The sequence below is a fragment of the Tubulanus polymorphus genome, chromosome 8, assembly GCF_964204645.1.
Source record: "Tubulanus polymorphus chromosome 8, tnTubPoly1.2, whole genome shotgun sequence".
NCBI lineage: Eukaryota > Metazoa > Nemertea > Palaeonemertea > Tubulaniformes > Tubulanidae > Tubulanus > Tubulanus polymorphus.
Window position 1 is genome coordinate 8,950,266 of NC_134032.1, and position 24,113 is coordinate 8,974,378.

Consider the following 24,113-nt stretch of genomic DNA (forward strand, 5'->3'; position numbering starts at 1 on the left):
CTCCGGTCCATCTAGAAATAACCATTTTTGGTCAAATGTAATGGACTCCGCATATCAATAAAAAGGGCCAAAATAACGGATACAAGTTGCTGTAGGATCGAAAACTAAGACATCTTTTACTTGATGCCCCGTTCAACACACTACATACACACTACATACTTGACGGTACAAACACTGCTGCGTGAAAACGGGAAAACCCAAACTATTTTTACAGCAAAAATATGTTTAGACATATAAAAATATTTCTGATGGAAATATTTTTACTCACAAAAAATATTTTGAAGGCGATTTATTTTTCACACCGAAATTATTTTCAGTCGCGAATATGGAAATTTATTTTTCATGACGAAATTTTTTCACTCAAAAAATATTTTTCGATGGAAAATTATTTTTCATAAAATTATTTTGACTCACAAAATATTTTTCGATGGAAATTTATTTTTCATGACGAAATTATTTTTTGTCGGGATATATTTTCATGGCCCTTATCAGCCACCATAGAATGACGACTTACACTTAGTAAATCTAATCAAAAATACAACTTTGTAATTCAAGCGACGAATTGTTCCGACAATGATGACATGACGAGTTCGACTATACATTGCACTGATGTGGTTCGTTGCGAAATTTCATTAATTTGAAACAGTAAATTACTGACAGTTCTTCTTAACGCTAAATGTGCCGTTTGTAAGAAATCATATTCCATCAAAATCAATTTCAGTCAAGTGAAATTTTGTGTTGTGCCATCGGTAATCTGATATAAAGCTCAGAAACTACTTGAAATGGAGCCAGAAAACTATATATATCCAGAACGACTGAATGAAACGTCCAAATATTAGGATGATAGAAACGGGAATTTATTGGTATACAGCGTGAGTGCAGGTGGGTGAATGGTGAGTGAGAAAGGAGTCTATATCCGAAGTAGAACTCTACCACTCAGCAGTATGCTATTTTTAAGCTCATTGAGCCATAAATGGACTGCTGGCCGATAGGTGGTATGAGATGGTGGAAGTGAAATGAGCTTTGCATGAGGGAATGAAATGAGGGAATTTACAACATATCAAATCCATCAATATCAGAATGTGACCTCACCGCAACTATTCCATTTAAATGGCCTAATAAGAAATGGCATATTAAGAATAATTTCTAACATTCCATTTAACTAAAATCCGTCAGAGGAAATTGCAAATTTTACAATCCTCTCGGCGAAAATATATGTTATGGGAAGTATTTTCAGAGGGCGCCCTTCGAGCCCACAGCGACGTTTCCAGGTCTTTAACGAAACTAGACGCGTCTAGGGCGGTTTCAACCTAGGCTATTCCCAGCTATGGGCGCAAAAACATTGTTTGAAAACTTAATACGATGAAATTGTGCATGAAGTAATCACGGACTCTATTTTATTATAAACATCGAGCATATTTTCAATTATTCTCCTTGTTAATCGTTCCGAAACTCGCGCAAAGGATTTTCCCAGGACGAACGAAGTTGGCGGGAGAGGGCACTTGATTAAAATGAAACGGCTACGGGCTGAATTCTTTCCTAGGAAGCTTTTGGAAGGATTTGTCTATCAGTCGTTTCTCACGCGGTGTCTCAAAAATCACCGTTAAAGTTATACCGTGCCTTTCGTCGACCTTATTTTACCAGTTTCTGATTCAAGAATGCGAAGATGAATCTATTTTCTATTTTCGAGGTCATATAGAAAGTAATGCATATGGCCCTTATCAGCCACGATACATGAAACTTTTTGCCAGGCAAAGCCATGATACAAAATCTTGCCCGAGAAATTGTGAGACATTTTAAATGGACTATCTAATTATGTCGGTTGGCATTTTGCACAGAGCACTTATACCAAGTTCTGGTAAAAACTGATGTTGAAATGAAGCTGTCAAAATTTACGCCCATTAGTGTTAAGAGTAAGAACTAATTACGTAAGGGATTCGTAGTATCCTAGTACCAGTTGCATAATGTATCGATTTTCATTTCAATACCGAGATTTGTAGCTGGCGCTGCAGGAGAACCATTATGAGAGTTCCCTAGCATTACATCAGCGTATTTTAAAGCACAACTGCAACCACTACTAGAAGCAAACATCTCATTCAAAAATCGGGGTCCATATATTCGATCCCATGGTGCCCAAATGGTCAATCGTGGAAAGGGTGCGCCAGTGACATTTTTGTTAAAACATCGGGCTGTTTTGAACAACTTTCATGCGAGCGCGAAACTAAAAACTCAACGATAAATGATTTTCTCACACAGTATCTCAAGGTTCTTGCATTTGGTATAATCGCGTAGGTTTTAACTCCGTCAAGGGATATCTGTGATAGGAGAATATTGATTCATTACGTTGCATAAAAGTTGCGGAAGCAGCAGAAATCCTAATAACTAAATCTATCTTTAAAAAGGGACTCACAGCTAATCAAAGTAAGGGTAAATTTTCTTGAGAGTAATTGCGCTTTGAGACCAATAGCAATACTCTAATAGCATAATATGAAACAATGACAATAGTTTTACTTCCCGGTCAGAATGGGACATAACAGTCGACCAATATTCATTTTTATGATCTGGATTCCCCGCGTCGATTGAAATATATCAGCTAGTTCCAAAAGAACCCCGGGCAACCGGGCAGAACAAAAAAAGCCATAAATAATTATTCTCCATTGACGCAGTTGTATTGTGTAATCTTTTTCTTGCAAAATAGTGTAACCTATATCTTTGAAAACTACTTCAGGTTTTACATTTCTATTCGTAACTATTCCAGCGAGATTCCGATTTTCACGTATTTCCGCTGATGCCGCCGAACTGATAGTGGCCTCGGGAGCACTCAAACACAAACATTCGAGGAGTTGATATGCCGAAAAAGAAGGACGTTATTGATTTTCAGGTAAAGTTAGCTCGTGGCCTTAGTGCCTTACTGACCCCCTCAAATTTTCATTACTTAATTCATTACCTACCATTCTTAATTATCCACACTTCACATAATGCGTTCAGAACTTCACCCGGGACGTTTTTGTTTTTAAATGACCACTGACACCATACTAACACACTTAAACAATAAACAAAATTCTTAATATGGACTTTCCTAAATTTACTTGACGGTGTGTGTCCAAACCGGTATCAAGATTAAACTTAAGTAAATATGTACCTTAAAAGTTTAAGCATTTATAATTCACTTAAGTCCGAAATAAGTGAAAATCCGAATAAAACTATCCCGAGTTAAACTGTTCCATCAAAACTGCAGTACTGGCAACGGGGAACAATAGGATATGAACTTTCACTATCACTGAAGTGAAAATGGTAAGAGAGCATACCTTATTCTTCCGTTAGTATTTCTACGTAACTTTTTGTAAAGACAGCAGAAAAAAGAAAAAGAGTGCAAACTCCATTGGAATGATTTCAAATGATGGGAGAATAAGTGACTTTTTGCAGATGATTAGGTCGAGAATAAGGACGGAAAAATACCAAGAAAATAATTTCTTTTTTTCAAATTATGAATAGAAACGCATACCTATATCTTATATCTTCAGCATTAAATTTTTGGCAGAATTTCGGAGGATTCGTCCTCTAAGTAATTGAAAAAGCCTAACATGTCTCCTCTTTATTTAATCCGTGTTTATCAGCATACCGGGGGACCCGTGGTTAAGACAGATCTTTGAACATGTGAACAATTTTGAAATATTGATATTTTTCCACGTATTTGACATGTAGCCTCTCCCTGGACGTATATTTACTACACCAACTATGATCGTTGTGATCTGGTGTGCTGGCCACAAAATGCAGACGGATCACACTACACTACACACGTTAACACAACTGCCCACAGCTTTGATATTACCATCCTAGCTAGTGTGTCTCCCTGGATGCTGAACGATTTCATTTAACACGTACACTGTGTATGGAGTTTGTTGGACAATTAATTTTTGTAAATTGGCCAATTTCTAAAATTCACTGCCCACTAACCCAAGGCGCTTTTACGAAACTGAATCTTTGTAAATCGATTTAAGTTTCACGTTTACGGCGCGCGGTTTAGTGAATCGGATTTGGTAAATCAACGCGTTTATGGATGCGGTTTCGTAAATTTATTTGTTAAATCGACTAACTTGCTCGGCGAGCAAGCTAACGATTTAGTCGGTGAAATCAAACATGGCGTCCTCTTCGACCGCGGTCTAAGACATCTATCGCAGACCATCATCTATCAATAATTCGGTCACCATTGACGCCCATTTTCAGTGCGGTTTGCAAAATGCACTGCTCACGGCCATCAGGTTCGAATCCCCGCCGGGGGAGGATGGACGAACCCTGTCAGTTGAATCATTTGCAGTTTCCTGGAAAACTTAAACAGGCCACACGCGAGGCGCACTTTCCATACTTTCCAGCAAACAGTCGTTCACAATAATCTCCGTCTGTTTTTGCACTAGTTGGAGCAGCAGATGAGTCTTTCCGCTCAGTTAGGATCATAGCCCGTGTCGACATAGTCTGTACTATAATATATTGCTCGTAGTTCCGTACTTATGCTGCGATCCACAAAACGTGGAAGCGATCTTCCGATGTATTGAATCGGGTACACCTTAAAAATGGGTCTATGGTGGGTCGGGCAGTGTAGAGGAACTGATAGCCCAGATTCACTTCTCTAGTATCATTCCAAGAAAAGGTAACTCCAACAACGTAAAAGAGTACAACAGCCTTGCAATAGCAGTTAACAACCATATCGGGAAACTATGCGCGGAACAGAATATCATGTTTATTGATAATGACACTATATTGAAACTTAAACCGTATGGTAAAGCTTTGGACCACTTTTATTCGCCGATCGATAAAAGTGGTATTCACCTCAGTGAAACCGGCAAGCTTGCATTGCTTAAACACTTTTGCGAGGCAATAGATGCTGTTACTAGTGATGCTTTCTGCACACCGACCTCGGCAAAACGAAAGGAGAGATCACTATCCGGAACACCACCTTCAATAGAAAAAACCAGGAAAAAACAATACGTTGAATATTAGTCAAACACCATGACTTGTTATTTGTATGAAAAGCTCAGTAACTGATATACCTTGTACAAACAACAGTTGTTTGTACTTTAATGTTGACGAGGATTCTCCTCTTGAACGGGGAAGTCTATCCATCATTTCTCATAACATCAGAAGTGTCAACAAAAATTTTGACAGTTTAACTGATTTTTTGAATTGTTGTAATGGTCAATTTTCGGTCATTGGTTTGACCGAGACTTGGACTAATTCAAATAATTCTAACTCCAATTTGTATAGAATTAACGGTTACACGAGTATTTTTAAATCCCGCGCCAATGGTCAACTTGGTGGCGGCGTAGCTCTCTTCCTAAAGGAAAATTTCAATTTCAAAGTACGGACAGACTTATCAACTAGGAATCATACTTTATTCATCGAAATTGTTTTAGATAAGAAATCCAATATTATTATTGGAGTAATATATAGACCTCCAGGAGGAAAATTACCAACTTCGAAGATGAATTTGAAGTTTTAACGGCAGAAATTACTCGCGAGAACAAACTTTGCTACCTGGTGGGGGACTTTAATATGATACGCACAAAGATACTGAAATATTTCTCGAATCTTTATTTTCTCATTCTTTTTCACCTTTGATTGACAAGCCAACTCGAGTAACTTGTGACTCGACATCCTTAATTGACAATATTTTTTGTAACGATTTGCGACATGTTCACAAATCTGGGATTTTTATGACCGACCTTTCGGATCATTACCCAATATTTACTATCTGCACTGGTGATCAGCCTCTGTCTGACAGACAACCTTTTAAAACTAGAATTTTCTCGCAGCGCAATATTTCTAATTTCAACAGATTACTAATGAATATTAACTGGAGTGAAGTGTATTCATCTGATAATCCCTCAGTTGCTTACACTACTTTCATTGAAAAAGTTTCTTTAGTTTTCAATCAAGTTTTCCCTCTGGTACCAGTTAATCATATTAATCCCTCATTCCATAAACCATGGATAACTCCTGGTATTATCGCAGCAATTAAAACAAAAAACAACCTTTATAGGAAATTTATTAGAACACGTTCAGAAAAAATAAAATCAAAATACAACTCGTACAAAAATCTCATTTCAAAGCTTATTAACAAAGCCGAATCTAATTATTATTCTGAAAAATTGCTCGCTGCTGGAAATGATATGAAAGAAAAGTGGAAACTGTTGAACACAGTTTTAGGTAGAAACATTTATTCTAAAATGCCTAATTCTTTTACTTCTGATCAACGTGTTATTTCTGGTAATATAAACATCGCCAACGAGTTTAACAATTTTTTTGCAAATATTGGTGAAAGGCTTGCTACTCAAATCCCTGATACAGGGCAATCCTTTCATCAATATATGAATAAACGTGTCAATGAAAGTCTATTTCTCTTTCCGACTTCACCTCATGAAATAAGTGATGTGGTCTCGGGTTTCCCCTTAAAGAAGAGTGCCGGTGTCGATGGTTTGAGTATTTTTGTTATAAAACAGGTGATTGACATCATTAAGTTCCCTTTATCCCATATCTTTAACCGTAGTCTTCAGACTGGAAAAGTTCCCAATGAACTCAAAATTGCGAAAGTTTGTCCTTTGTTTAAATCCGGAGCCCCTAATTCTTTAAATATTTATCGACCCATATCTTTGCTTCCTAGCTTCTCAAAAATTCTGGAAAAACTAGTTTACAACAGATTGGTTTCCTTTTGTAACAAACAGGATATTGTAATCCCCGACCAGTTTGGCTTTCGTTCAAAACATTCAACAGATTTGGCATTAACCAAGGTTGTTGATAATCTTTCTGAAGCCTTGGAAAATAAGAATATTACTATTGGATTATTCTTGGACCTGTCTAAGGCATTCGACACCGTTAACCATGACATTTTGTTAATGAAGCTTGATTATTACGGAATCCGAGGTGTTCCTCATGATTGGTTTAAAAGCTACCTGACTGACAGGAGTCAAGTTTTAAGTTTAAACAATACCTTATCGTCTCCATTCAATATATCAATTGGTGTACCCCAGGGTTCTATTCTAGGCCATATGCTCTTTTTATTATACGTTAACGATTGCGTTAATGCGTCCAAATTACTCCATTTTATCCTCTTTGCCGATGACACGAATTGTTTATATAGTAACTCTAATATCAAAGAATTGGTTTCCATAGTAAATTCTGAACTGGCGAAACTTGGCATCTGGTATCAAGTAAACAAACTTTCAATAAATATTGCGAAATGCCACTTTATGATTTTTGGTCGTGTAGATCACTTTAATTCTTCCATTTGGTTAAATGGAGAATTAATCAAACGTGTACATAGTACGAATTTTCTTGGTCTTTTTATAGATGACAAATTAAATTGGGATGTCCATATCAAATATGTCTGCAGTAAAGTGTCACGCTCCATTGGAATTTTAACCAGATTAAAAAAGCATTTCCCATCAAATATCCTTATTACCCTTTATTATAGTTTTGTTTATCCTCATTTACAATATTGTAATTTAATCTGGGGAAGTAATTATGCAAACAAGCTTAATCCACTAATTTTACTACAAAAAAAGAGCAGTAAGAATAGTTAATAAGTCTCATTTCCTAGAACACACTGACCCTATCTTCAAGAAATTGAATATCCTAAAATTTAGACATATTACAAAATTTCAATTAAGTCTATTTATGTTCAAATTCAATAATTCAAAATTGCCAAATTCCTTTAATCGGTATTTCAAAAAGAATGTTGATATACACTCGTATTCAACCAGAAATATGAATTCTTTTCGTGTTGCCAGATTTCGGACTAACAAAACACAATTCACAGTAAAAATTTCTGGTCCTGTTGTCTGGAATAATTTGCCAAAAAGTTTAAAACAACTGTCGTGTATAGATACTTTCAAAAGAAAACTTAAATTGTATCTAATGAATTTGTAATTAATCTGTCTGTATCTGTCATCTATTACCAGATTGTAAGAGTGAATGAAAGATAGTGTGATTGACCGCCTGAGTGACTACGTGTGTGGGTGCATGTTTGGTGAAGGTGTATGACTGCATGTGTGTATGAGTTGAGTGAATCGGTGTATGCTAGGGGATTAGAGATTTTATAAGCCTTCATTGGCTTCATCTAATCTCCTCCACATAATATTAAAACATTTCATATTTGTATATCTCTTTATGACATGTTGTAATTTTATTGTGGAAATGAATTTATTATATTATCAGTTCACATAATATTCATATATATGTGAAGGAGGTATCAACGGCATCAAACGGACCAAAACCTTTGATGAGCTCGCATATTTAGCGCGCTCTATTGTGTCCGCGGCAGAGGTCCCGCTTGCAAATGGAAAAGCGTTACAAATATCTAGAAAATATCCTAGTCTGATTCGCCATAAATCGTGGAACCATACTTTATTTATTCAGACCATTGCAAAATTTCTCTTATAGAAGTCCTGAAGAAGTATTACCCCAAACACTCGACAACATATAGCCTGTTCGCGTTGTTAACCTATACGTATGAAATATACTTGGGATGAAAACACTAAAGCATCCCTCCTACGTGAATTTGAAAATAATGAGAATTTGAGTTTATCGAATACCTATCTGAGGTTATTGATGATGTGTCAGTTTTGTTGCCCCAGATTACATCAGTATACCATAAATAATATGCGTAGCTAGTAAAAGCTTGAGAAGAGAAAAACATCAAGGAAACAATGATGGTTCGACAGAGACTAAATATGAGAAGAAAAGAACTTAAAACAGAGGAGAGAAAGCTCTCGGCTTCCAACCGTCCCAATGTACTTGAATATTACTACAAACGTAAACAGAAACGAGTTGCTATATGATTTAATAATAACAGTAATAATAACAGTATGATAATTATAATTTCATAAAGCTGTCATCTCTCTAAACAGTAAGAGCAATGCTCAAACTTTTTGAAATGTCTTTAAATCTATAAGTGTCCCGACGGAGGAATTTCAAGATAATATCGATAATGTTTGTTGAACGCGAACTCAAGGTGCTTCAAAGTCAACCAAAGGCATTCAACAAACTGGAATTATATCATGCAATATCAGAGACCTAAATGATAAAATGTTTGTTGAAAAATAATAAAGGGGTATAGAATTAGGGGTATAAAAAGAAATGACGATAAAATGAAGTTATATGAATCATTTCACTCGTCCATTTAAACTCTTCAATGGAATGCTGAAAACCGGTGATTTCCCTAAAATTCTCTTAACAAAGGGAATACTAGGCTACTACCGCATTGAGAGACTATAAAACCGCATAACTCCACGTTGCTCTATGAAGACATTGTCGCGTACCACAGAAAACCTTCAGCTATACACGGCGATAAATTTGTAACCGGTTCTTAAACAATATAGCGGTTCTATGGTGACAATATCTTGGGGAAATATTAAGCCTGACTACTGTGCTGAAATGCAGCTTATTTCTATGTTGACAACATTATGAAGGAGCTCAAAATAATCCGATGGACATGCACTAGCCCATCTCACAAGTCTCCCGGAATCACTTGTTCAAAATTGTGGTCGTGGAATCAAAGCTACTGGAGTCATATCCTATGAAGGAAGTGGTCTCTCCAACGGGTGCAGTTTTCCGTCATAGCTGGTGCTGAGTTTGCTTAAAAGTATAAGTGTGTTAGGTCCGTGGTTAGGTCCGTAGATGCGTCACGGGCAGTGCTATGCGCATTGAGAGACCGTTAGGCACGCGATTTAGATCTACGAGCAATTATCTCAAGTTGAGATAATTGATCGTAGGTAAGATGTACAGTCTTGATCGGTTTTGATCAAAGCACATACTGCTCTGATGGTCCGACAGTTCTATGCGTAATTAGAGACCGCCAGTGAATCATCAAGGCGGCGAGCCCGGCTAATCAATAGTCGCAAATGGGTTTTGGTAGTTTTTAATGAGACCGGTTTTAATGAGACCAACCACTGCACGCAAAAACAAGCTGAGCTTGCTATCCTGAAGCCAAAAACGGAGGCAGCTTCCCAGCTATCGCTGCAGTGAGTCAGAGTTTACAGTCCAAACACCAGAAACAGTAAACCATGCGACGTAGTGGTGATACAGAACAAAAGCGGTCAGACAGTTCTATGCGCATTGAAAGACCGTCATCCATGTTCATTCTAAATTAGAGCATTCCTCAGTGTCGAAGCCAGGATAAGTATGTGTAGAAATACTAAACTAGTAAAACAGGCGTTAGGTTGATTAATGAAAAGATAGTGTCGATTGTGATTCTGCTTACTCTATTTAGTCCGCCGATTGTGTCCAGGTTTATAAGTATAGTGTTAAGACCATGGGCCGGTTTTATAGTTGAGATCTAGATCCTATTTTCCTAGATGTTGTGGGAATTTGGGTCGGATCTTACTTTTTAGGATCAGGCTTTTGTTCTCTACCAGACAAAAGGGTTAAGCTTAATTGTCTTTCTTAGTCTTTCTTAGTCAGTTCTCATTATTGGACTTATTTAAGTACTTTTTTAAGTATTTAAGCCTGGTACCTTATGGATAGCTTGGAATTGACCCATACTTTTAAGATAAAAGTTATGATGATTGCTATATTCGTTAATCGCCATAGTATTGTAAAAACTGTTGTGAGTGGATATCATGCGTTATATTAAATTCACCAGATGACAGTCTTAACTGAAGACGGCGGAAAAGATTATAAAGATCCAATAAAAATTAGATAATCATGGTCCTGTAGAGTTAAGTAATCATAGGTAGCTAATTTTGACAGTAGTCAAAGCCATCGAAAATATGAACTATGCGAAACCAAGAAAGATTTGAGGTAATATAAATTCTTAGTGTTTCGTTTTGAAGATGAAGCAGAACCTGACAAACTATCAACTTCATTTTATTCTAATTTCAGGCAGGCAATCGAGGAAGGTCCCAATACCCCTCAGACGAATTGCCTAGCCCTCAACCACGCGATGTACCCAATGATTACGAACGTTTACACCAACAGATAGGTGACTCTAATCACCGTAATATTCACCCACGTCCGGTCAGCAATTTCCGGTTCGATGACGATTCAGGCGGCAAATTGGACCGAACCATTTTCTTACATCACGTGATGGTTGTTCCGTCCGGCCGATCTCGACAACAACCCGTTAGATCATTGGACGCTCGCAACCATGACGTCACCGACGAAACGATCAATAACGATTACGCGTATGTCGATCAGCTGGACAGCGTGGTCGACAGTGACGTCGCAACAGATTGGGGCGACGAGAATTGGCCGGAATTGGCCGGATGGTCGTCTAGAACGATTACAACCAGAATTCCGCCAAAAACGGCCAGTACGCGAAAACGCGAGAAACTCATCCGCTACGTGACCGAAGCAAAACCTTGTTGCGGAAGTTTGAAATGCGCTTTCGCGATAATCACAGTCATCCTACTACTGGTGGCGTTCGCGTGTACGATATACTTCAGTTGTAAGTATTCTCCATCAGTGCTCGCGATCAAAATTAGAACCAACTCATAGGACCTTAAACCGAAATTGATACATATATTTTCTGAATTATTAATCCTAGGAAATAATTGGTTCACCTTTTGTACCGTATATCTTCTTATCAGTGTTGTTGGTAATTGCACCCGCTTGTAACCCTCTTTAGTGTAAAAACAACTCGAACTCTTGAGTCTACTCAGCCAGATGTATACATTCTATCTCTGAAGCCCCCACGATTCGCTTTTCCCTTTTATATAGTTTACTGATTAGCCTGATGTGCAGGCCCTTTACCACACATACTTCGGTGCTGACGGATGGTGACGTATTCATACTGACTATTTGAACTCCATTCGATGGTTCCCGGTTAAAAAAGATCTAGATATGTGCTATAAATCTTCAAGGGCAGTTAGAATAAATACATATCAGATTTCATATTCGCAGGAAAAATACCCTTCTAAAAATGTTCAAAAAGAAATAAGCCTTTTTTAGAGTAAGTCTTCAAACCAGAAGTGCAAACAACATTTGTGGATCTTGTGGAAGTCCCGTAAGATACCTCCGGACAACCACCCGCGGGCGTGCACCATTCTTTCTTAATTTGTTTTTATTAAACCACTTCTGATATGTTTCTAGTGTACGGATCTGCGTTATTCAGCAGTGAAGATGCAACAGCTCCCGGCCCTGTACTACCTACTAATCCAATAATAGACGGTAAGTTCTACGCAAGTCGATCCAGCTTAACGTATCAGTTTTTATCTATAAGCTTGAAACGACAATGTATTTTAATCGTTGTCCTCATGGAAAACACAAATCGACAAATAGCAACTGTTGAACATGTTTTGTGTTATGTTATCTGTAGGCTTTTGTTCGGGTGTGCCAAAAAAGTAAAAACGCATTTGACACATATTTTCCCCAGCGATGGATTGACCGAATTCGCTGAAAAGTAGCTAAAGAATTAAGCCTTAGGCTATCTGCAACAAGTCCACAAATTGTCCGAGTATTTCTCAACTGCTGCCTTCCATTACGATCTGCCATATCGTTTTCAATTGATTCATTCGTTTGTTTTCCTTTATTTATTATCGTAGTTTATTCGAAAACATATCTCATACAATTGACAATGGTAACGGAATACTCAACTGCGTTAGCGAACAGTCAAACTATAGAATATCAAAATCTATCAACTGCTGTAATCAACTATTTCAACGATGCTTTTTATAACACATCACTGTCAGTATTGTATAATTCAACGCGGATTAAGGAATTCAGGTAAACCAAAATCTATGAAATTCTAAATCGTCAGAATCGTTTAGATCATATTTTGTCTCATGACAAAATAAAACGTGTCAAATACTGAACACATCAAGCAACAATACCCGGTGTCCTACGCACCTTTTCGACTGCCAGCCATGCGTTGAATCGGGGCCGCATTAAGTCGTAGCAGGGAGGTGGGAGTGAAGCCCAGGTCGGCCTACGCCCACCTTTAGTTACCGATATGTTATTTAACACATTCGCCGCTAACTGCAAGTTATTGTTTCGTTGTTCCAGTTCCTCCATCGTTACCATTAGGAGTGTACTCGCAGCTGATACATCATATTCCCTGTTAAATATTTGCACTCTGGCGCATTGAATTACAGAGTTTCTGATTGGCTGGTAATGTGAACAAACTCTGCATCATTCTCAATGCTCATTGGTCATTCAATTCTGATCAACGGCTGACTATATATTAGCTCTATTTCCAATTACGAGATATCTCGTTGTAGCAACTGGAAAGAAACGGCAAAGATGTAGCAAATTTTTTCTGGAACCCCCAGATGTATATGAAATCAATAAGTTGACTCAGGGTCCCTAGTTTTGACGGATAAAAATTAACTTGTACAAATTTTTCATATTTCTGTGTGAATGACACCAGGAATGGCAGCGTTATAGCAGATGCGATCACGCGATTGAATGACATTGTCGTGTTATCTACGTTAGAGAAGTTTCTCGGACGTAACGACTCAACACTGGAAAACGTGAACATCGACAGTTCCCGGAGTATAGCCGTCAGACTCCCTATGAACATACAAGGTACATTTTGAAATAATGCTATCGTGTGAAATTGATGACGTATTCGTGAGTTCTAAGAAAGGCCTGGAATGAACCCCTCAGCCAATTTGGATCCATCTAAAATTTAAAAAAAATGTACTTTCTGGAAGTGTAACGGCAAATTTCCGTACCGAACATTAGGTGTTTGTTGTTGAATTTTTGTTCACCAATTGAAAATCCTGAACACTGTTGGAGTGTGGACGGACACTTCTTAAAAGTGTACTGATAAAACATCGTATGTCTGGTTATTCTAGTTCGTCGTCATTTCATAATATATCTCTGTAAAGACCTCTCAAAGCACATGAAGTATGGAAGATAAATAATGAGAAGGGTAACAAAAAAAGAAAGTTTAAGGAGAAGTGTGTCCAGGCTGCTGATTGATACCAGTTGCCTTTAACGCCCTCTCCTCATTTATTTGATTTATTTAATCATCACCTTCGCTTCCATAGTTCTATCGAAACTGGTTGATTTTCGAAAATAATTTTACATTTCAAAAATGTGCATGTACACATGCATCATCCTAAAATGGTGGTAGGGACAACTATTATTCTGAATGTTTTTCTTTTATTGTATCACTTCGATATATTTAGTCTACGAACCTTCGGAGACTACAACACAAAGCACCAGTAGAGTCAGCAATGGGCAAGCGACTACCGAAAGGAATTTTTCCTTTTCCTCTAAGGCCCCGAAAACCACTAATACCCGAAAAACTACTGAATTCGTGAAAACGACTGAAGCCAAAAGAACCCCAGCAGACCATACAACCGCTGCTGCACAAACAACCACTGTAGACCACAAAACCACTGCAGCACAAACTACAACTCAATACCACGCATCCACTGAAGCACAAACAACCACTCCATACCACCCATCCACTGAAGCCACCACTGAACCTCAAACCACCACTCCATACCACCAATCCACTGAACCACAAACAACCACTCCATATCACCAATCCACTGAAGCTCAAACAACCACTCCGTACCAACCATCCACTAAAGCACAAACAACCACTCCATATTACCAATCCATTGAAGCTCAAACAACCACTCCATACCACCCATCCACTGAAGCACAAACAACCACTCCATATCACCAATCCACTGAACCACAAACCACCACTCCATACCACCAATCCACTGAACCACAAACAACCACTCCATATCACCAATCTACTGAAGCACAAACCACCACTCCATACCACCAATCCACTGAACCACAAACCACCACTCCATACCTCCAATCCACTGAACCACAAAGAACCACTCCATATCACCAATCTACTGAAGCACAAACAACCACTCCATACCACCAATCCACTGAACCACAAACAACCACTCCATATCACCAATCTACTGAAGCACAAACAACCACTCCATACCACCAATCCACTGAACCACAAACAACCACTCCATATCACCAATCCACTGAACCACAAACAACCACTCCATATCACCAATCTACTGAACCACAAACAACCACTCCATACCACCAATCCACTGAACCACAAACAACCACTCCATATCACCAATCTACTGAAGCACAAACAACCACTCCATATTACCAATCCACTGAACCACAAACAACCACTCAATACCATCCATCCACTGAACCACAAACAACCACTCCACATCACCAATCCACTGAAGCTCAAACCACCACTCCATACCACCAATCCACTGAACCACAAAGAACCACTCCATATCACCAATCTACTGAACGACAAACAACCACTCCATACCACCAATCCACTGAACCACAAACCACCATTCCATACCACCAATCCACTGAACCACAAACCACCACTCAATACCTCCAATCCACTGAACCACAAAGAACCACTCCATATCACCAATCTACTGAAGCACAAACAACCATTCCATACCACCAATCCACTGAACCACAAACAACCACTCCATATCACCAATCCACTGAAGCTCAAACAACCACTCCATACCAACCATCCACTGTAGCACAAACAACCACTCCATACCATCCATCCACTGAACCACAAACACTCACTCCATATCATCCATCCACTGAACCACAAACAACCACTCCATACCACCAATCCACTGAAGCTCAAACAACCACTCCATACCAACCATCTACTGTAGCACAAACAACCACTCCATATCATCCATCCACTGAACCACAAATAAACACTCCATACCATCCATCCACTGAACCACAAACACTCACTCCATATCATCCATCCACTGAACCACAAACAACCACTCCATACCACCAATCCACTGAAGCTCAAACAACCACTCCATACCAACCATCTACTGTAGCACAAACAACCACTCCATATCATCCATCCACTGAACCACAAATAAACACTCCATATCACCAATCCACTGAAGCACAAACAACCACTACAACGAATTTAACAGGTATGTTTTAAGATAGAAGCTTAATAGAAATATCAAATTTGATCTGAAGATGGGAAAATCAACCGCAGCCCAGAACTTACACAGTGGTCAAATGGTTTTATTTATCTACAGAATGCTCGCAGGGTCGTTATCGATGTTCGACGGGTAGGTGTATATCGCAATATTGGTTATGCGATGGTTATTGGGACTGTCTCTCTGGAGAAGATGAAAGAAACTGTACCGGTAAGTGACTATCCTTGTAAAAACTTCACAAATTTCATATTTTGAGTTTCATCGGCTTTATCCTGTTATGAGCAGGTCTTGTGATGAAGCATGGTCCACTTAGCCGAGTAAAATCAATATGTATAAATGTAGCGCGCACACTGCGCTAACTCTTCCTATGCTGCCACAACCTGATGTCATAAGACACAAATTGAATCTGTGTTTGCATGTTCATTATTGAAACGTTTAACGGCTGTTTCTTTTTCCTAAAGCGACGACCCAAGAAATCTCAACTACCGGACCCATAACCTCGAGCCCCTCATCGAGCCCTTCAGGTATGTTTTTAGATAGAAACTTAACAAAAATATCAAATATAATCTTAAGATAGGAAAGCCAACCGTCTGAAAATTTCAAAAATGTAGATTAATATTTGTAAGAATTACGAACTTTTGAATGAGATGAGCAATAATTCAAGTTGAATTATCGGGAAGACGATATCAATGTTTATAACTTCACCAGCGCACATTGTTGCATTAACTTTATAAATGAGTGATATCATAAAAAAGTTTATTATCAGCCGAGTTCATCGATATTTTTACTTTGTTTCTATCTTAATCAAATCCAGAGATATAAAAACAAACTGTCGACTGATGGTAGACCATATACGAACTACGAGGAACGTATTTCTGTAAGCAATAGATACGTTCCTCGTTGTTCGTACAATATGAGTGGGGGCCCTCAGATTTAGGATAAGTACCGACAGGTACTGATATTCATTCATGATTTGTACTGTAGAAACATAATACATGCGTTGAATGAATGAGTCGCGAGACATGAGTCGCGACACAACTGCAGCCACGGACGAAAACAGTGTTAATTTGGTTATATTGTTCCTTAGAATGTTCCCATGGTCGTTACCGATGTTCTAGCGGTCGGTGTATATCGCAAGGTTGGTTATGCGATGGTGACGAGGACTGCCCATCTGGAGATGATGAAAGAAACTGCACCGGTAAGGGAATATCCTCGTGACAACTTCAATAATTCCATTTTTTAGTTTCATCTGCATCGTCTCGTTAAATATGCTATAATTGTTGAATTTCTTCATTCACTTGAGCACCGAAACTTAAAGTATCCTTGCTTGCAGGGCCCGGGGTTAAATTGTCTCCAGCCGAAGCTCAGCACAACCCTATACCGGCTGACCCCAATTGGTCTATTACACCGGTCTAAGTAGCCACTATATGTCTATCCAATCAGATTTCTTGTATTGATAGATGCCGTTGAAAAACAACGCATCTGATTGGCTTAATACATAGACTGATGGCCGCTGAGCGGCAAATGTCAACAAAGGAAATCTTAATCATCCATGACACATCTCCCCAACTTTTGTAACCAGTTATTTTCAGGATACCGCCTTGGCTCAGTGCCAATGGTGCCACATTAGGTTCAAATCCCAAAAATCCAAATTTCCTTCATTGCGAATATTGCAGTTACAGCAAAGAAAACACTTTATCGCTGCTTTGCAGCTATAGTTTGGTTGATATTATTCTATAGAATGCCCCCAGGGTCGATACCGATGTTCTAGCGGTCGGTGTATATCGCAAGGTTGGTTATGCGATGGTGACGAGGACTGCCCATCTGGAGATGATGAAAGAAACTGCAGTACCGGTAAGGGAATATCCTCGTGACAACTTCAATAATTCCATTTTTTAGTTTCATCTGCTTCGTCTCGTTAAATATGCTATAATTGTTGAATTTCTTCACTCACTTGAGCACCGAAACTTAAAGTATCCTTGCTTGCAGAGCCCGGGGTTAAATTGTCTCCAGCCGAAGCTCAGCACAACCCTATACCGGCTGACCCCAATTGGTCTATTACACCGGTCTAAGTAGCCACTATATGTCTATCCAATCAGATTTCTTGTATTGATAGATGCCGTTGAAAAACAACGCATCTGATTGGCTTAATACATAGACTGATGGCCGCTGAGCGGCAAATGTCAACAAAGGAAATCTTAATCATCCATGACACATCTCCCCAACTTTTGTAACCAGTTATTTTCAGGATACCGCCTTGGCTCAGTGCCAATGGTGCCACATTAGGTTCAAATCCCAAAAATCCAAATTTCCTTCATTGCGAATATTGCAGTTACAGCAAAGAAAACACTTTATCGCTGCTTTGCAGCTATAGTTTGGTTGATATTATTCTATAGAATGCCCCCAGGGTCGATACCGATGTTCTAGCGGTCGGTGTATATCGCAAAGTTGGTTATGCGATGGGGAAGAGGACTGCCCATCTGGAGAAGATGAAAGAAACTGTACCGGAAAGGGAATATCCTTGTCGAAACCTCAATGATTTCATTTCTTTAAGATTCATCAGCCTTGCCTCGTTATGACCCCACGTAGGTCACTTGTCAATCACGTTTAGATAGAATCTAAATGCAAATATCAATTAACATCGGGAGATAATAAAAACAACCTTGTCATGACTGGTTAACCATATACGAACAACGAAGAACGTGTTTCAGAAGCAATATAGAATTAGTGGGCCCTCAGATTTATTCGGTACACAATTTGTTTCATGGCAGCAGGATAAGTACTGCCAGGTACTAATATTCATCCATGATTTGTACTGTAGAAACATGATACATGTGTTGAATGCCCCGGATTACCGATAATGATAATAATCGTGACATGAGTCGCGACACAACCGCAGCCACGGACAAAAACAGGGTTAATTTGGTTATATTGTTCCTTAGAATGTCCCCATGGTCGTTACCGATGTTCTAGTGGCAGGTGTATATCGCAAAGTTGGTTATGCAATGGTTTCGTGAACTGTCCATCTGGAGAAGATGAAAGAAACTGTACCGGTAAGGGACTATCCTCTTGTGGAAATTTCAATGTCATTTTGTTCAAGTAATACATCGGCTTTGTCCCGTTACGACCACACATAGGTGACCTGTGACACACATTTAGATAGAAGCTAAATGCAAACATCAGAAGATAATAAAAACAATCGCAACCCAGGACAAAAACATTGTTAATTTTGGTGATATTATTCTATAGAATGCCCCCAGGGTCGTTATCGATGTTCTAGCGGTCGGTGTATATCGCAAAGTTGGTTATGCGATGGTTACGAGGACTGTCCATCTGGAGATGATGAAAGAAACTGCAGTACCGGAAAGGGAATATCCTCGTGACAACTTCAATAATTCAATTTTTTAGTTTCATCTGCTTCGTCTCGTTAAATATGCTATAATTGTTGAATTTCTTCACTCACTTGAGCACCGAAACTTAAAGTATCCTTGCTTGCAGGGCCCGGGGTTAAATTGTCTCCAGCCGAAGCTCAGCACAACCCTATACCGGCTGACCCCAATTGGTCTATTACACCGGTCTAAGTAGCCACTATATGTATATCCAATCAGATTTCTTGTATTGATAGATGCCGTTGAAAAACAACGCATCTGATTGGCTTAATACATAGACTGATGGCCGCTGAGCGGCAAATGTCAACAAAGGAAATCTTAATCATCCATGACACATCTCCCCAACTTTTGTAACCAGTTATTTTCAGGATACCGCCTTGGCTCAGTGCCAATGGTGCCACATTAGGTTCAAATCCCAAAAATCCAAATTTCCTTCATTGCGAATATTGCAGTTACAGCAAAGAAAACACTTTATCGCTGCTTTGCAGCTATAGTTTGGTTGATATTATTCTATAGAATGCCCCCAGGGTCGATACCGATGTTCTAGCGGTCGGTGTATATCGCAAAGTTGGTTATGCGATGGGGAAGAGGACTGCCCATCTGGAGAAGATGAAAGAAACTGTACCGGAAAGGGAATATCCTTGTCGAAACCTCAATGATTTCATTTCTTTAAGATTCATCAGCCTTGCCTCGTTATGACCCCACGTAGGTCACTTGTCAATCACGTTTAGATAGAATCTAAATGCAAATATCAATTAACATCGGGAGATAATAAAAACAACCTTGTCATGACTGGTTAACCATATACGAACAACGAAGAACGTGTTTCAGAAGCAATATAGAATTAGTGGGCCCTCAGATTTATTCGGTACACAATTTGTTTCATGGCAGCAGGATAAGTACTGCCAGGTACTAATATTCATCCATGATTTGTACTGTAGAAACATGATACATGTGTTGAATGCCCCGGATTACCGATAATGATAATAATCGTGACATGAGTCGCGACACAACCGCAGCCACGGACAAAAACAGGGTTAATTTGGTTATATTGTTCCTTAGAATGTCCCCATGGTCGTTACCGATGTTCTAGTGGCAGGTGTATATCGCAAAGTTGGTTATGCAATGGTTTCGTGAACTGTCCATCTGGAGAAGATGAAAGAAACTGTACCGGTAAGGGACTATCCTCTTGTGGAAATTTCAATGTCATTTTGTTCAAGTAATACATCGGCTTTGTCCCGTTACGACCACACATAGGTGACCTGTGACACACATTTAGATAGAAGCTAAATGCAAACATCAGAAGATAATAAAAACAATCGCAACCCAGGACAAAAACATTGTTAATTTTGGTGATATTATTCTATAGAATGCCCCCAGGGTCGTTATCGATGTTCTAGCGGTCGGTGTATATCGCAAAGTTGGTTATGCGATGGTTACGAGGACTGTCCATCTGGAGATGATGAAAGAAACTGCAGTACCGGAAAGGGAATATCCTCGTGACAACTTCAATAATTCAATTTTTTAGTTTCATCTGCTTCGTCTCGTTAAATATGCTATAATTGTTGAATTTCTTCACTCACTTGAGCACCGAAACTTAAAGTATCCTTGCTTGCAGGGCCCGGGGTTAAATTGTCTCCAGCCGAAGCTCAGCACAACCCTATACCGGCTGACCCCAATTGGTCTATTACACCGGTCTAAGTAGCCACTATATGTATATCCAATCAGATTTCTTGTATTGATAGATGCCGTTGAAAAACAACGCATCTGATTGGCTTAATACATAGACTGATGGCCGCTGAGCGGCAAATGTCAACAAAGGAAATCTTAATCATCCATGACACATCTCCCCAACTTTTGTAACCAGTTATTTTCAGGATACCGCCTTGGCTCAGTGCCAATGGTGCCACATTAGGTTCAAATCCCAAAAATCCAAATTTCCTTCATTGCGAATATTGCAGTTACAGCAAAGAAAACACTTTATCGCTGCTTTGCAGCTATAGTTTGGTTGATATTATTCTATAGAATGCCCCCAGGGTCGATACCGATGTTCTAGCGGTCGGTGTATATCGCAAAGTTGGTTATGCGATGGGGAAGAGGACTGCCCATCTGGAGAAGATGAAAGAAACTGTACCGGAAAGGGAATATCCTTGTCGAAACCTCAATGATTTCATTTCTTTAAGATTCATCAGCCTTGCCTCGTTATGACCCCACGTAGGTCACTTGTCAATCACGTTTAGATAGAATCTAAATGCAAATATCAATTAACATCGGGAGATAATAAAAACAACCTTGTCATGACTGGTTAACCATATACGAACAACGAAGAACGTGTTTCAGAAGCAATATAGAATTAGTGGGCCCTCAGATTTATTCGGTACACAATTTGTTTCATGGCAGCAGGATAAGTACTGCCAGGTACTAATATTCATCCATGATTTGTACTGTAGAAACATGATACATGTGTTGAATGCCCCGGATTACCGATAATGATAATAATCGTGACATGAGTCGCGACACAACCGCAGCCACGGACAAAAACAGGGTTAATTTGGTTATATTGTTCCTTAGAATGTCCCCATGGTCGTTACCGATGTTCTAGTGGCAGGTGTATATCGCAAAGTTGGTTATGCAATGGTTTCGTGAACTGTCCATCTGGAGAAGATGAAAGAAACTGTACCGGTAAGGGACTATCCTCTTGTGGAAATTTCAATGTCATTTTGTTCAAGTAATACATCGGCTTTGTCCCGTTACGACCACACATAGGTGACCTGTGACACACATTTAGATAGAAGTTAAATGCAAACATCAGAAGATAATAAAAACAATCGCAACCCAGGACAAAAACATTGTTAATTTTGGTGATATTATTCTATAGAATGCCCCCAGGGTCGTTATCGATGTTCTAGCGGTCGGTGTATATCGCAAAGTTGGTTATGCGATGGTTACGAGGACTGTCCATCTGGAGATGATGAAAGAAACTGCAGTACCGGAAAGGGAATATCCTCGTGACAACTTCAATAATTCAATTTTTTAGTTTCATCTGCTTCGTCTCGTTAAATATGCTATAATTGTTGAATTTCTTCACTCACTTGAGCACCGAAACTTAAAGTATCCTTGCTTGCAGGGCCCGGGGTTAAATTGTCTCCAGCCGAAGCTCAGCACAACCCTATACCGGCTGACCCCAATTGGTCTATTACACCGGTCTAAGTAGCCACTATATGTATATCCAATCAGATTTCTTGTATTGATAGATGCCGTTGAAAAACAACGCATCTGATTGGCTTAATACATAGACTGATGGCCGCTGAGCGGCAAATGTCAACAAAGGAAATCTTAATCATCCATGACACATCTCCCCAACTTTTGTAACCAGTTATTTTCAGGATACCGCCTTGGCTCAGTGCCAATGGTGCCACATTAGGTTCAAATCCCAAAAATCCAAATTTCCTTCATTGCGAATATTGCAGTTACAGCAAAGAAAACACTTTATCGCTGCTTTGCAGCTATAGTTTGGTTGATATTATTCTATAGAATGCCCCCAGGGTCGATACCGATGTTCTAGCGGTCGGTGTATATCGCAAAGTTGGTTATGCGATGGGGAAGAGGACTGCCCATCTGGAGAAGATGAAAGAAACTGTACCGGAAAGGGAATATCCTTGTCGAAACCTCAATGATTTCATTTCTTTAAGATTCATCAGCCTTGCCTCGTTATGACCCCACGTAGGTCACTTGTCAATCACGTTTAGATAGAATCTAAATGCAAATATCAATTAACATCGGGAGATAATAAAAACAACCTTGTCATGACTGGTTAACCATATACGAACAACGAAGAACGTGTTTCAGAAGCAATATAGAATTAGTGGGCCCTCAGATTTATTCGGTACACAATTTGTTTCATGGCAGCAGGATAAGTACTGCCAGGTACTAATATTCATCCATGATTTGGACTGTAGAAACATGATACATGTGTTGAATGCCCCGGATTACCGATAATGATAATAATCGTGACATGAGTCGCGACACAACCGCAGCCACGGACAAAAACAGGGTTAATTTGGTTATATTGTTCCTTAGAATGTCCCCATGGTCGTTACCGATGTTCTAGTGGCAGGTGTATATCGCAAAGTTGGTTATGCAATGGTTTCGTGAACTGTCCATCTGGAGAAGATGAAAGAAACTGTACCGGTAAGGGACTATCCTCTTGTGGAAATTTCAATGTCATTTTGTTCAAGTAATACATCGGCTTTGTCCCGTTACGACCACACATAGGTGACCTGTGACACACATTTAGATAGAAGCTAAATGCAAACATCAGAAGATAATAAAAACAATCGCAACCCAGGACAAAAACATTGTTAATTTTGGTGATATTATTCTATAGAATGCCCCCAGGGTCGTTATCGATGTTCTAGCGGTCGGTGTATATCGCAAAGTTGGTTATGCGATGGTTACGAGGACTGTCCATCTGGAGATGATGAAAGAAACTGCAGTACCGGAAAGGGAATATCCTCGTGACAACTTCAATAATTCAATTTTTTAGTTTCATCTGCTTCGTCTCGTTAAATATGCTATAATTGTTGAATTTCTTCACTCACTTGAGCACCGAAACTTAAAGTATCCTTGCTTGCAGGGCCCGGGGTTAAATTGTCTCCAGCCGAAGCTCAGCACAACCCTATACCGGCTGACCCCAATTGGTCTATTACACCGGTCTAAGTAGCCACTATATGTATATCCAATCAGATTTCTTGTATTGATAGATGCCGTTGAAAAA

At 39.2% G+C, this 24,113-nt stretch overlaps 1 protein-coding gene across 9 annotated transcripts in view; it reads left to right on the top strand.

Moving 5' to 3' along the window:
* The first annotated feature begins 2,761 nt into the window (after nucleotides 1-2,761).
* Nucleotides 2,762-24,113, top strand: part of LOC141910239 (uncharacterized) — a 46,787-nt gene continuing 25,435 nt past the window's right edge. For 4 of the 9 annotated variants that reach the window (XM_074800956.1, XM_074800960.1, XM_074800961.1 and 1 more), the window contains exons 1-16: nucleotides 2,762-2,881; nucleotides 10,876-11,440; nucleotides 12,085-12,162; nucleotides 12,537-12,717; nucleotides 13,361-13,518; nucleotides 14,127-15,935; nucleotides 16,047-16,157; nucleotides 16,409-16,471; nucleotides 17,035-17,145; nucleotides 17,688-17,801; nucleotides 18,890-19,000; nucleotides 20,399-20,509; nucleotides 21,362-21,471; nucleotides 21,907-22,018; nucleotides 22,871-22,980; nucleotides 23,416-23,527. In XM_074800956.1, the coding sequence (XP_074657057.1) occupies nucleotides 2,849-2,881; nucleotides 10,876-11,440; nucleotides 12,085-12,162; nucleotides 12,537-12,717; nucleotides 13,361-13,518; nucleotides 14,127-15,935; nucleotides 16,047-16,157; nucleotides 16,409-16,471; nucleotides 17,035-17,145; nucleotides 17,688-17,801; nucleotides 18,890-19,000; nucleotides 20,399-20,509; nucleotides 21,362-21,471; nucleotides 21,907-22,018; nucleotides 22,871-22,980; nucleotides 23,416-23,527 (3,889 nt within the window). In that variant the 5' untranslated portion in view covers nucleotides 2,762-2,848. The remainder of the gene's footprint in view (nucleotides 2,882-10,875; nucleotides 11,441-12,084; nucleotides 12,163-12,536; nucleotides 12,718-13,360; nucleotides 13,519-14,126; nucleotides 15,936-16,046; nucleotides 16,158-16,408; nucleotides 16,472-17,034; nucleotides 17,146-17,687; nucleotides 17,802-18,889; nucleotides 19,001-20,398; nucleotides 20,510-21,361; nucleotides 21,472-21,906; nucleotides 22,019-22,870; nucleotides 22,981-23,415; nucleotides 23,528-24,113) is intronic. The other 5 variants (XM_074800957.1, XM_074800958.1, XM_074800959.1 and 2 more) reach the window with 5 other exon arrangements.